Source organism: Ascaphus truei, chromosome 9 (genome assembly GCF_040206685.1).
Source record: "Ascaphus truei isolate aAscTru1 chromosome 9, aAscTru1.hap1, whole genome shotgun sequence".
NCBI lineage: Eukaryota > Metazoa > Chordata > Amphibia > Anura > Ascaphidae > Ascaphus > Ascaphus truei.
Window position 1 is genome coordinate 23,560,286 of NC_134491.1, and position 12,950 is coordinate 23,573,235.

The 12,950-nt window shown below is 47.1% G+C and overlaps 1 protein-coding gene across 13 annotated transcripts in view; it reads left to right on the forward strand.

Moving 5' to 3' along the window:
* Positions 1-12,950, forward strand: part of TRIM9 (tripartite motif containing 9) — a 124,889-nt gene that overhangs the window by 94,016 nt on the left and 17,923 nt on the right. For 8 of the 13 annotated variants that reach the window (XM_075613812.1, XM_075613811.1, XM_075613819.1 and 5 more), the window contains exon 9: positions 1,618-1,728. The exons of the other annotated variants lie outside the window; for them this stretch is intronic. In XM_075613812.1, coding sequence (XP_075469927.1) covers positions 1,618-1,728 — 111 coding nt within the window. The remainder of the gene's footprint in view (positions 1-1,617; positions 1,729-12,950) is intronic. 13 annotated transcript variants of the gene reach the window in all.

Consider the following 12,950-nt stretch of genomic DNA (forward strand, 5'->3'; position numbering starts at 1 on the left):
TCCAAATTCTAAATTACGAATTCACAGTTCTTGTCAAAAGGTATTTACAGCAAAAGAACTGGACAGGCATTAACAACCTTGTATTGTTCTGTGTCATCGTAACAAAGTAACACAACTTCCCGTACCACCACCTAATCACAGCTCTGTCCAAAGTAACTGCACCTGACTTATATTTAATGGGTTTTCTTCATCTGAAGGATTTATTGCTGTTTATCACCGAAAGAGACCTTTATCTTGTGTACACTTGTCTCGTTGTTCGTTTGCTTCCTTCCTACTTTGTCCCACATGAACCTGAGCCCTGGACGTCAAAGCCGTATGGGGTAAAACTTTGTAGGAGCCTGTGTGCCACCTGTCATAGGGGAAAGTGGTAGTCAGTGAGTGTGCCCCTTTCCTACAAAAGGACATGGCCACGTACTTGTATCACGATCAGGATGCAGAACATGGAAGGGGGATAGTTACCGCTGGTTCATGTGTTGCTGTGTTTTACGTTGAAGTTCTATGAAGTTGTGGTTTAAATGTAATGCCTTCACACAAACAATAAGGGGTTAAAGGTTGCAGGGAAATCACAGGTCAAATGTAACTGGCTTCATTCTGATTCCCAGAGCTGCTTTTTGTGCTGCAATCAGTATCCCGTTTGTAGTTATTTGCAGGTGTGTTGTGATGTTTTGTTTGGCCTTTTAAAGTGGTTTAAGGGGTCTATTCGTCAAAGTGCAAGACCCGCAGTGCAAAATAACCTGAAAACGGGAGACCATTGGTAGCTGTAAGAACAAGGAGCTTATCCAGTAATCATTAATTATATACTGTATGCAAGAAAGTTTGCTTTGCGTGCAAGTGCTCTGTTTGATGCAACCTGTCTTTGTCCCGGTTGGCGTTAAAGACCAATACAAATAGATGCTAACAATTCTTTATATATATATATATATATATATATATATGTATGTGACGGACGTCATACACAGAATAAAAAAATGTGCGTTATATGTAACGGGAATAATGACATGGCATCATATACCGCTGATGATTTTATGTGAGACGTCTTTTTTTTTTTTTTTTTTTACATAATGCTCTATTTTAATTAGTTGTTTTTTTTTTATTTTTATATATGTATATAGCCCCCTTTGTCTCTCGCTCCCAATACGCAAAGCCACATTTTTCAATCTCGTTAGGTGAAAAAGTGTCACATCTGGAACCAAATTCCTGCCTGAAAATGCATTGTCACACGTTTGGACATGCGAGACCCGGTTATGACTTTCCAGAGATTTTGCCTGTTTTTGCTAAGAAACTGCTGCTTTGCACTTTAATGAATACACTCCCGTAGTGTCCAGTGAGTGCTCTCTGGGTTTGTGCGTTTTTTGTATTGTGTTGGAAATTGGAGGGCAGCCTCAGGCCGTTCCTGTTCTGTTGTGGCACTAGTTTGTGTTAATCTGTGTCATTGAGTTGGGTTTTGAGTTAAGACGCTGAGTAAATGACACTTAACCCCTTCACTGTCAGAGAGGACACATTGCATTGCTATGCGTTGCTGTCCCACCTGGCTATGAGGCAGTTTAGTGTCACCATCTATGTTCTGTCTGTGTTCCAGAACACACACACTTATATACGTGTCTTTGCTCATGCCAGGTCCTTATCCTCGAATGTCAGCCTCTCTTGCAGCTCACCTGCAAATCAACACCATGCCCACTCCACATGAATTCTTCCAACACTCGGCACTGGAATCTTGTGTTTCACCAGGTAATGGCCCACTCACCAACACCTTTCTCCAGGGCATCGCCGGATAAGACTGCTGCTTGGGTGGTCTTGTGGAGAACTCTGTATGATAAGGAAATGTTGCATATACATGTGGTGAGATTCTCTATGCTTTGAGCGTGCCTTTCCGTGCGAGCTGACACGGAAGCCCCATTGAAGTCAATGAGACTTCTGAATCAGATCACACAGAGAATTTGCCCCATGGCTGTTTATCCAGGTCGTCGAAGAGTGATGGTCGTGGCTGGTAGCACATACTGCTGTTACATATTTACAAACCTAGCATGTATAGCAGGGGTGGGTAACTCCAGTCCTCAAGGGCCACCAACAGGGCAGGTTTTCACGATATCCCTATGGATACGGCTCACACAGTTAAGTCATCTGTGTTTTAGCAGGAATATCCTGAAAACCTGACCTGGTGGTGGCCCTTGAGGACTGGAGTTGCCCACCCCAAATGTGTAGTGTTGTATGCACCGTTAGGCTGCCCTTATAGTCCCGGCGAAGGCGACGCGACTGCATGATGACATCCATCGTCGTTGTAATAGCGATCCCTGCTTATAGTGCAGGAGACGAGAGGGTGACCGGGGGGCTTGGTGGGGGCGTGGCCATGAGCGGTTCGCCCTAATTGGCTGAACCGCTCACGTCACGCGGCGATCGCCGAAAAAAAATCAAATTCTATTGACTTCAGCAATTTTGGTCGCTGTGTCGCGCCCACTATAGATGCACGCAACGGATTACATCAACTTGTTTTGACGAGGCATCGCCATAGCCGGAACTGTAAGCAAAGCATTACTTTGCTATGTGAATTTCATACACTCCAGTGATCTTAAAACTGCGACATGTTTTATAGATCGTGCCCTTATCAGTAATTACTTGGGAACATCGTGCATCCTGTTATACATATATACACATACACACACACACATATATATACACACATACCTTCAAATATGTGCCCTAGAAGAAAAGAAAAATAACGGCACAGACATTAAACAAACAAGTGCTGAGCGTGCAGATATTTCCTGTATCCCAGCGCCGAGCGTGCAGATATTTCCTGTATCCCAGTGCTGAGCGTGCAGATATTTCCTGTATCCCAGCGCCGAGCGTGAAGATATTTCCTGTATCCCAGCGCCGAGCGTGCAGATATTTTCTGTATCCCAGTGCTCAGCGTGCAGATATTTCCTGTATCCCAGTGCTGAGCGTGCAGATATTTCCTGTATCCCAGTGCTGAGCGTGCAGATATTTCCTGTATCCCAGTGCTGAGCGTGCAGATATTTCCTGTATCCCAGTGCTGAGCGTGCAGATATTTCCTGTATCCCAGTGCTGAGCTTGCAGATATTTCCTGTATCCCAGGGCTGAGCGTGCAGATATTTCCTGTATCACAGTGCTGAGCGTGCAGATATTTCCTTTATCCCAGTGCTCAGCGTGCAGATATTTCCTGTATCCCAGTGCTGAGCGTGCAGATATTTCCTGTATCCCAGTGCTGAGCGTGCAGATATTTCCTGTATCCCAGTGCTGAGCGTGCAGATATTTCCTGTATCCCAGTGCTGAGCGTGCAGATATTTCCTGTATCCCAGTGCTGAGCGTGCAGATATTTCCTGTATCCCAGTGCTGAGCGTGCAGATATTTCCTGTATCCCAGTGCTGAGCGTGCAGATATTTCCTGTATCCCAGTGCTGAGCGTGCAGATATTTCCTGTATCCCAGTGCTGAGCGTGCAGATATTTCCTGTATCCCAGTGCTGAGCGTGCAGATATTTCCTGTATCCCAGTGCTGAGCGTGCAGATATTTCCTGTATCCCAGTGCTGAGCGTGCAGATATTTCCTGTATCCCAGTGCTGAGCGTGCAGATATTTCCTGTATCCCAGTGCTGAGCGTGCAGATATTTCCTGTATCCCAGTGCTGAGCGTGCAGATATTTCCTGTATCCCAGTGCTGAACGTGCAGATATTTCCTGTATCCCAGTGCTGAGCGTGCAGATATTTCCTGTATCCCAGTGCTGAGCGTGCAGATATTTCCTGTATCCCAGTGCTGAGCGTGCAGATATTTCCTGTATCCCAGTGCTGAGCGTGCAGATATTTCCTGTATCCCAGTGCTGAGCGTGCAGATATTTCCTGTATCCCAGTGCTGAGCGTGCAGATATTTCCTGTATCCCAGTGCTGAGCGTGCAGATATTTCCTGTATCCCAGTGATGTCGTTATTATTAAAAAAAGCTTTCAATCTCATGCTCTGGCGAGCTCCCCGCGCCTGGAAATAAATAAATAAGGGGGTGGGGGGAGGGTGAATTGTGGACCGACCCTGTCAGAAAAACTTCTCTATTGACCTTCTCATTAATGTCGCAGATGTGTACGTTTCCGCAGCTTCTTTAGTTGATGGTTATAATGGACAGACGGATTCTGTTAGCAAAGGTTTCCATGGCAATGGCTGAAGTTTGGCTATTCGAGGCCTCCCTTTACAATGCCTGTATTTCCTTTTGCATGGTATAATATACACATATATTTCTTGTTGGATTAATACGTGGTGATTGATTTCATAGAGAAACTTGACTACTAGCGACTTTTTGCACTTCTGCAATCCTGGCTGCACAAGGGTTTGTTCTGTTTGCCCCGCAGTGCCTTTTTTTTTACAGGCGGGAACATGGGGTACCTGGAGCTTGAACCATGCTATTTTCAGCTCCAGGAATCCCCCGGGTTTTAGAGATACCTACGGTACAGGTATGAGCGTTTAATTCCCTTAAAGGTGGAAACAAAATGGTGGTGTATATCTCCCGCATCACGTAAGCCAATAGGAGGCTGCAATGTCATCCGATGCAGCTTCTTATTGGCCCACGTGATGCAGGAGATTTAAAACCTAAAACTGTTCATCTCCGGAGGTCCCATCCTATAAAAAAGAAAAGCAGAGGTTAGGTATGGGGTTATCGCTGCTGTAATATAAACATGGATCACCGCCATCGTATAATAAATGCTCTACCTGCTGAGGTTTTGACCCCTATTCAATATGCTGCGAAGCTGCTTTCTTGGGAGACACTTTTCATCTCATTCATGGGAAAGTCGCAGATATCTTCTCCAGCAAGGGGAAGTGGCTTCACCGTACAGGGTTACAAAATAGCACTGACTCCTGAACATTCTTCTCACAGACAGTGTAGCACTCCTGAGCGTTCAGCAGCATTACTAGTCAGGGCATGAGCTTGGCTCTCGTGTACGTGATCCATAGCCCTCTGCCTCACATCGCTTCATCATACAGTATCTTGCCCGGAAATGCTGCCAAGCTGCAAGGTCCGTCTGGGGTTTTGCATTCTGCCGATTATTATTCTCAGCGAGTTCGGCCCCTGGAGGTGGACAGATTTAAGCCTTACAAAACCGGAGCATACATTACTCTACACGTCACAGTGAAAGCACTGGGGGAAACGTTCGTCAAATACGTGGACTGAAATCCATGCACAGCAGCTGTGCTGAGGATGATAGATATTGCTTGCTGCAGGAGTGGCCAACTCCAGTGCTCAATGGCCACCAACAGGTCAGGTTTTAAGGATATCCCTGCTTCAGCACATGTGGATCACTAGAAGACTGAGCCACCTGTGATGAAGCAGGGATATCCTTAAAACCTGACCTGTTGGTGGCCCTTGAGTTTCATGTAAGAATTTCAATTTTCATCTTGCACGTTTATTCATAGTCATGTTGGTTTTGACAAAGATCTAGTTCAGTGTTTTTCACCAGGGTTCCTAGGAAACCTTGGGTTCCCCGGGCGCCCCTAAAGGGTTCCCTGCTATTTCCTGGTCATTACAAAATTGTATCAAATACAGAAGAATTTACAGTGCATCTGATCACAGAGTTGCTATTAGAGATGGTTGGATGTGAGAATGGCTATCGGGGAGATTTGGTAAGAGATAGAGGGGGATCTTTCCATCTTGCATTGATAACCATGGCGTTCAAGGAACATTCTTCAGGATGAGTAGAACAATGTAAGTATTAGGGAGACATGTTTGGTGGAGTCAGGTTGGTAATACTGTGGACATGCAGATGTGCGCATTACGGATGGGATTCTACATGCCATTGGCTTCAATGGGAATTTTCGTCCATATATGGCCCGAACGGCCACTTTGGGCAATATAAAATGAGACTCTATGTGCGGTATAGGACAATTGGTCATGACCATTTTGCCGAATGACCGCCGGCATTTAGCCGCCACTAACCTCGCTGCCGGGATCTCTCTCCGCCGGCCGCTTTGCCGTCAAGGTAAGTCCCTAACCTTACCCTACAAACCCCTCATACTAACGCTATAAACCTTAACCCCTTACTTTAATCCCCTACCCTAAAAACCTTAACCCCTAACTTTAATCCCCTACCCTAAAAACCTTAACCCCTTACTCTTAACCCCCTACCCGCTAAAACCCATCAATTAATTTACCTTGGCGAGGCGGACGAATATCCAGCGGCGGAGCGGCTGCGGCAAATGGTCCCTCCGTGGTCAAACGCCACGGCGAGACGGCCAAATGGCCACGGCGAGACGGCCACGGCCAAATGTCCGATTCTGCCTAAGGGGGTATTTATTGAAGTCAGTTTGTACTTGCTTCTTTGGGTCAATGTGTCAAGGTCATTTCTATCTAGTTTAGCTAGTGAGCAATTTGAGCCGAGTTTATAGGAGGTGCAAAGACATGAGATAGTTGTGTCAGGATTATAAATGCTTTGTCTTTGCAGCTCTGGGGTACCATACACCTTCCTACTTAACCATACGCGTTTGTCTGGGACCTCGAGTCATGACCGTAAAAAAAACAATGCAGGCCCAGACCCGCAGAGCTCCGCTAAGACCCTTCACGTCACATTAAGACTAAAGGTGTGTCTTCAAAGGACAATAATGCAACGTTTTCTCCCGTAAAGAGCATTCTGTTAACTATAACAGCCGATAAATATATGCAAATTATATGCAAATGAGGCATAACATCGCCTATCCACTAAAGTGGATTTTTTTGTGTGCCGGTACGGACTGGTATAGCACCGGTTTCTCTTACCGGCACCGGTTTCTCTTACCTTCTCCTTCTGCTCCTCATCTCCGGCGGCTCTTCTTGTAATGGCGCGTCGCTATGACAAAGTGACACGCGCGAAACACCACGTTGCCATGGCAACGTGATGTCGATTGATGTACACGACAACGCGATGGAGATGAGGAGCAGGAGAAGGTAAGAGGTCGGGTACCGGCACCTTTTCTATTACAGAAAAAAGCACTGCACATAGCTAAACTTGGCGTTACCCATAGGGTTGCCAGGTGGCTTCTCCAAAAATACTGACACAATGGCGAAAGGTGCGATGCGCTTGAAACACACACACACACACTCGAGAGATACACACACGCTCAAGAGATACACACATCTCTCTCTGTTGACTGCTCCAAGAAGTTTCCTCCTCCTCCATGGCCCCACCCTCAGGCTCCTGACACCACCTCCTGATTGACTGCTGCTGGGTAATGCAGCCAATCAGGATTGAGGAAGCTGCCCATCCCCCTAGCAGCAGCCCTCCTGCGGCCCCCCAAGCCAGTCTGGTCACTATGTCCAGAGAGATAATACCGGTATACACATACATGTCCAGTATTTCTGTGACAGGAGTGGGTAACCAGGCTTTATAATAAAGGTCAAGCCCATTTTGGTTACCCCTGCTCCGTGTATAACGGTCAGGGTATGAGTTTCAAAGGGGGGTTTGCGGAGGAACCATTGACAGAATGTGCCTAGGAGGTTGGGGTCCGGAGTTGTCTGCTCCCCCATAAATGTACCCGGGAATCATGCCTGATTCTCGGATACATGTAGGCACATTGTGTTGGCAATATCTCCCCTTGAAAACGCAAGCGCGACTCACCACTAGGGTACCCTGCTTCAGCACAGCCCAGAAAGGAGAATGAGGCACAGGGATAAACATGTATTCCTGTAGCTGAGGGAATCCCTAGGTTAAGGGGGGTACCCCAGCTCGTGCCAAGGTGACCCACAACCAGTATAGGGTTTGTGGGTGCCCAACCGTATATAAGGTTGGAGGGGGGGGGGGGGGTGGCTCTGCGAGTCCAAACTGAGTCCTAGGGAAAGTGTGTTGGGAATAAGGCAGATAGAAATAAAGAGACAACTTTTTTTCCTTTTCTGTTCCCTGTACCCCAAGACTCAGAGTTTATTACAATATACTTTAATGTAGTTCAATATGTTTTTACAGTCGGAGCCAATGTCCAAACAGGCAGTCCGTGCAAACCCAAAGGCGCCGGTAAGTCTGCTGGACATCGGAGTTCAAAGCAGCCAGAGCTGTGAACAGCATTTGTTCAGCGGGGAAAGGCGGAGTACTAGGTCCGGAGATCAATGGCAGTCCTCCGGGATGCCACTTATTCTGGTGGAGCCTGCCCAGCGGGTGGCATTGGGATGGCTGGGGGGTATGTGGCAGGAATTTCCCACTGACCCGGCTTTCCTAGCCGGCTCGGCTCCGATTGGTTGCTTGGGAAAGTTCCCACGCGCTGATTGGCTGTCCGGTCTGCTTCTATTTTATGAATGAAGCAGAGAATACTATAAGAAGCCCTGAGCCAATCAGATTGGTTGTTTCCCTTGAGTCTGCGCTGAAAGAGCGCAGACGCGCTTTTCAAAGATGCTTTGTTTGTAATAGCAAAGCAACCGGCTTCGATTCCAAGCCTGGAAAGCCTGCCCGCCTTTTGCACCCAACGTCGTAGCGGACACGGCTGGGATTTTACGCCGATTTGAGTTCCAGGAGGTTTGGACTAACTCGCGATCAGGAGGGACCAAGTTCTCAGAAGAGAACGTAGCGGTGGCGTGTGGAATTTTATGCCGATTTGGGTTCCAGGAGATTCCGGGCTAAGTCCCGGTCAGGGTAAAACTCTCCCAAAGATTTCCCTGCACCTAGGAAAGTCTAGTTTTCAACCCCAAAGTAAGTGTGTCTTTTCGCCTGTATTTTGTGTTTCATTTTGTGCAAGCGAATTTATGCCGAATAAATTACAATTTATTTCTCTACCTTGTTTTGCTTAATGACTAATCCCAGGAAAAAGGTGTAAATAACCTAGTCTCCCGTGACAATTACTTCTCATTTTTTACTGGGCAGAGTGTCCAAAATAAAGTACAGTCGAAGACTGAGCCACCTGTGCTGAAGCAGGGATATCCTGAAAACCTGACCTGTTGGTGGCGCTTGGACTGGAGTTGGCCACCCCTGCACCAAGTGGAAAGATGGACACGTTACTTCTTGCCGATTTTATTATTCGATCTTCCCCCACGGCTCAAGACGACTCCAGCACGCTCCCGAACACAGGCTGATTATACTCGCATGACATTTCTTTGATATGCTGGGCATGTGAATAGAGACCTATGGCTGTTTCCATGGCAGCAAGAATGGCTCATCATAAGAGATCTACACTACAGATTGGGCAGATGGAATGATAATACTTGATTTGCGTTCTGTAATTCCTCCCTACTTAATTCCCTGGGTCACTAAAAAATGCAGTGGCTCAGACAGGCGTAGAAGTGCATCGAATTCATACCCACCTTGTAATCTCCAATGATACGCGCACGTCATTTAATTTCTGCATAAATACATATTCAATGTCTTCGGCAGGTTGCAGAACCAAACGCCTACATGGTTTGGTAACCTTGTGCAGCAGAAGATTTAGACATAACTTTTGTGTTGGTCTATTGGGAGATATGAAGGCTTGCAGTGCATTGAGATTTCAGAATGACCATTACAGAGGCTAAAGCCCTGCTATAGTGTAACTTCGTTATACAGGTTACCCCAGGATTCGGCACGTTGCATGCTAATACATTGCAGGTAATAATGGCACTGAAGGGATTTTCCAAATAGTAGATGAAATAGGATTGCCCATTTATTTAAAGCGGCAATCCAAGCTTTTATTGATGAATTTATTTATTTATTTTTACCCAGGATTGAAGCAGGGGGTCTCCGGAGCTGACTACCATTAATTTCAGCTCTGGGGACCCCCTGTTTTCGAAGATACAGACCTCCGTATGGGGTGCCAGTATCCTCTCTGCTAGGCTAGCAGGGATCATGTAATGGCGGAATTTCATAGCTCCCGCATCTTGCGGACCAATAGGAATCCGTGACGTCATCAGGTTCACTGACCACTCCAGGGGAATTTGAATGGCCAATGGTGTTGCGACTGACGATTGTTCGCTCTTTGGTGGCCATTTTCTTTCCCCCTGGAGGGAAATGTAAACCTGTTAACTTCACCGATAAGATCTCAGGAACTGAGGGGTTTCCTGGAGCTGAAACTATCACCGTTCATCTCTGTAAGCCCCCCCCCCCCCCCTTAAAAGGAGGTAACAAAGAAAAAATGAGAAGGGGGATTGCTGCTTTAATTTCTCCAGCAGCTGAAATGTGTACTAGACCAGGGGCTGCCAACTCCAGTCCTCAAGGGCCACTAACAGGTCAGGTTCAGCGCAGGTGGCTCAATCCGTGGCTCAAACTTTGATTGAGCCACTTGTGCTGAAGCAGGGATATCCTTAAAACCTTTGAGGACTGGATTACTAGAGGATAAAAACCGTTGTGGAATTCCATTATGCCTGAAATGTCAAAATTGGATCCCCATCAACATTTAACTAGAACACAGACAAAAGGGGGCACACTCGTTTATAGTGGCTAAAATGTTTAATTAACCAAACTAATGCCAGAGGCCTGGGACACATCAACAGGGGGAGGTTATGAAAACCGTTTGCTCCACATTTGGGAGAGAATGTAGACATTTGTTGATTTTCAGGAATACAATATATATTCCCCCCCCCCCCCCCCCCCCCTTCCATTAGGCCAAGGAAACCCTGGCTTCCCCTGAAGGGAATGGCGTTCCTTTCTGAAGGGAAGCTGCCTTTCTCCCCAAACCATCGTGATGTGGCATTTGGCAAAGAGCATGTTAAGCATTTCAGGAAATCAAAACAAAAACGTAGTTGATATTCCCTCCACATACTCAGTCTGTTCAGCCGCTTAAGATTCTGAACGCAAACGTAATATCTGTTCTGTGCAACATTCGTGAAAACCTTGCATGAAGGGGGAGGCTTAGTAAGTTGAAACAAATGCCAGTGCTTACACTATACATAAAATATAATCATGGAGGCATCCTGCATAATCCAACTGCTCTCAAATAGACTATATATTCCTTACCTGGTAAATGGCTTCATCGCAGGCGTTCTGCAGCCCCAGGTTAATCATGGTATTCTGCAGTGTTCGACCCATGTAGAATTCCAAAGACAGGTAGTAGGTTCTCTGAAAAGTAGTCAGAGCAACACGGAAGTTAATAACCACACTAAACTCATTCATAACACCTGTTCTAACTATATAGATGGGATATATTTCCCACCTCAAAGTCCCTCGGGTAAAATTCAAATAAAGCCCCACATGTTGAATGTGCTGTACATCGGGAACCATAACCCTATGCAAAGCTGAATGTGCCCACTACAAGTGGTCTTAATGCCCAGGAATAATGCGGGGTCTATGCACCAGGGCACTACTGTACATACTCTACTGCAGAGATGGCCAACTCCAGTCCTGAAGGGCCACCAACAGGTCAGGTTAATGACCTCACTGCTATAGCTAAGGTGGCTCAATCAGTGGATCAGTCAGTGAGCCACTTGTGCTGAAGCAGGGATATCCTTAAAACCTGACCTGTTGGGGGAACTTCCGGTGACGTCACCCGACATGGTGGAGTAGTTTGGGAGCTCCAGAGACTCTCCTGATTAACGGCAGATAAACGCACCCTTTCACCGAATAATTTCACCTGATTTTTTGTTCCCCGGCTGGGGCAACAACAGGGGAATGTCCAAGCAGCAAAAGAAATCTGTGACCCAAGCGGTTACTAAATTTTTCCCGCCGCAACAGAAGAGCCCTGAGCCGCAGCAGGAAAAACAAAATGGCGACAGCCCACGAGGGGAACCGGCTACAAAGAGTAAAGCACCCCGCTCTAAAGAGACCTCCGCTCCAGAGGAACCCCTCACTAGAACATACATGGAGGACCTGATGGCAGCAATGCATACTAAACTGTACACCTCCCTACAATTAGAGATAAAATCAGCAGTCCACGACCTTAAGCAGGAGATAAACGGGCTAGCTGAAAAGACCACCACGCTGGAAGCTAAAATGGAGGAAAGTCACCTGCGCCAAACTGGAATGGAGGAGGAGATATTCAATCTGAAAAGGGAACTCCAACGGCTCAGAGATGGACTAGAGGACCAGGAGAACCGGGATAGAAGGCAGAATTTGCGTATTCGAAATATCCCTGAAACGGTTCTCCCTGGCCTCCTCCGCCCATATCTACTCGACCTGTTTAAATCTATCTGTGAATCCCTGGAAGACAGAGACTTGGAGATAGATCGAGCCCACAGGGCTCTGGGGCCCAGATCAGAAGACCCGAACAGAAGGCGAGACGTGATTGTCAGATTACATAGCTATTCTGCTAAAGAAAGCATCCTCACAGCATGCAGGGGAAAAGAATCACTCACCTTCTTAGAAGATCAGCTCCAAATATTCAGCGATCTATCCAGGATTACGGTGCTTCGCAGGAAGGAGATGAAACCCTTAACAACTTTCCTCCGAGACAACGCCATAAAATATCGCTGGGGGTTTCCTTTCAAGTTAACGGCGAGTCACAAAGGCAAATTCCTGACGATCCGGCTCCCGGAAGATATGGAACCGTATGTGAGAGCCCTGGGTCTGACACCACCAGCCTCCTGGGCACCTGATCGGCATCGGGCCTCTGTGCAGAATGAAGAACCAGACGAAGACAACGACCAGGGAAGAAGAGAGCCCTCAGCACGCCCAAGAACAGCCAGGAGCTGAGAGGACAGGGAGGCGCCGCCCTACTCACCTGACCGCCGCCGCGCCGAACTGCTCGACCCCGCTCACGCATCGCGAGTTCTGCGGGAAGAACAACCTACGGATCCGGAGAGGGATCTCACCGAAAGCAAAACCTGCGGGCCGATCGGAAGGCAGCAAGGAGGGATCTTCACATGCTGTCACAGATCCCCTGACGAGCCCAAGCCTGGTTTATAAAAAAAAAGTTCTGAAAAGTTTTAAAAGTTTATTCCCAAGTTGTTGTTACCTACCGAGGTGCTGTTGCAGTGGTTGAGAGGCCCGGGTGACAAGAGTAGCCAGGATCTCATTTGCTACGGTCTGGGAGAAGGGGGGAGAGTCTATAAAGCGGAAAAACAGCCGAACTGTAAGTAACTCTGCGACTTCCCTTCCC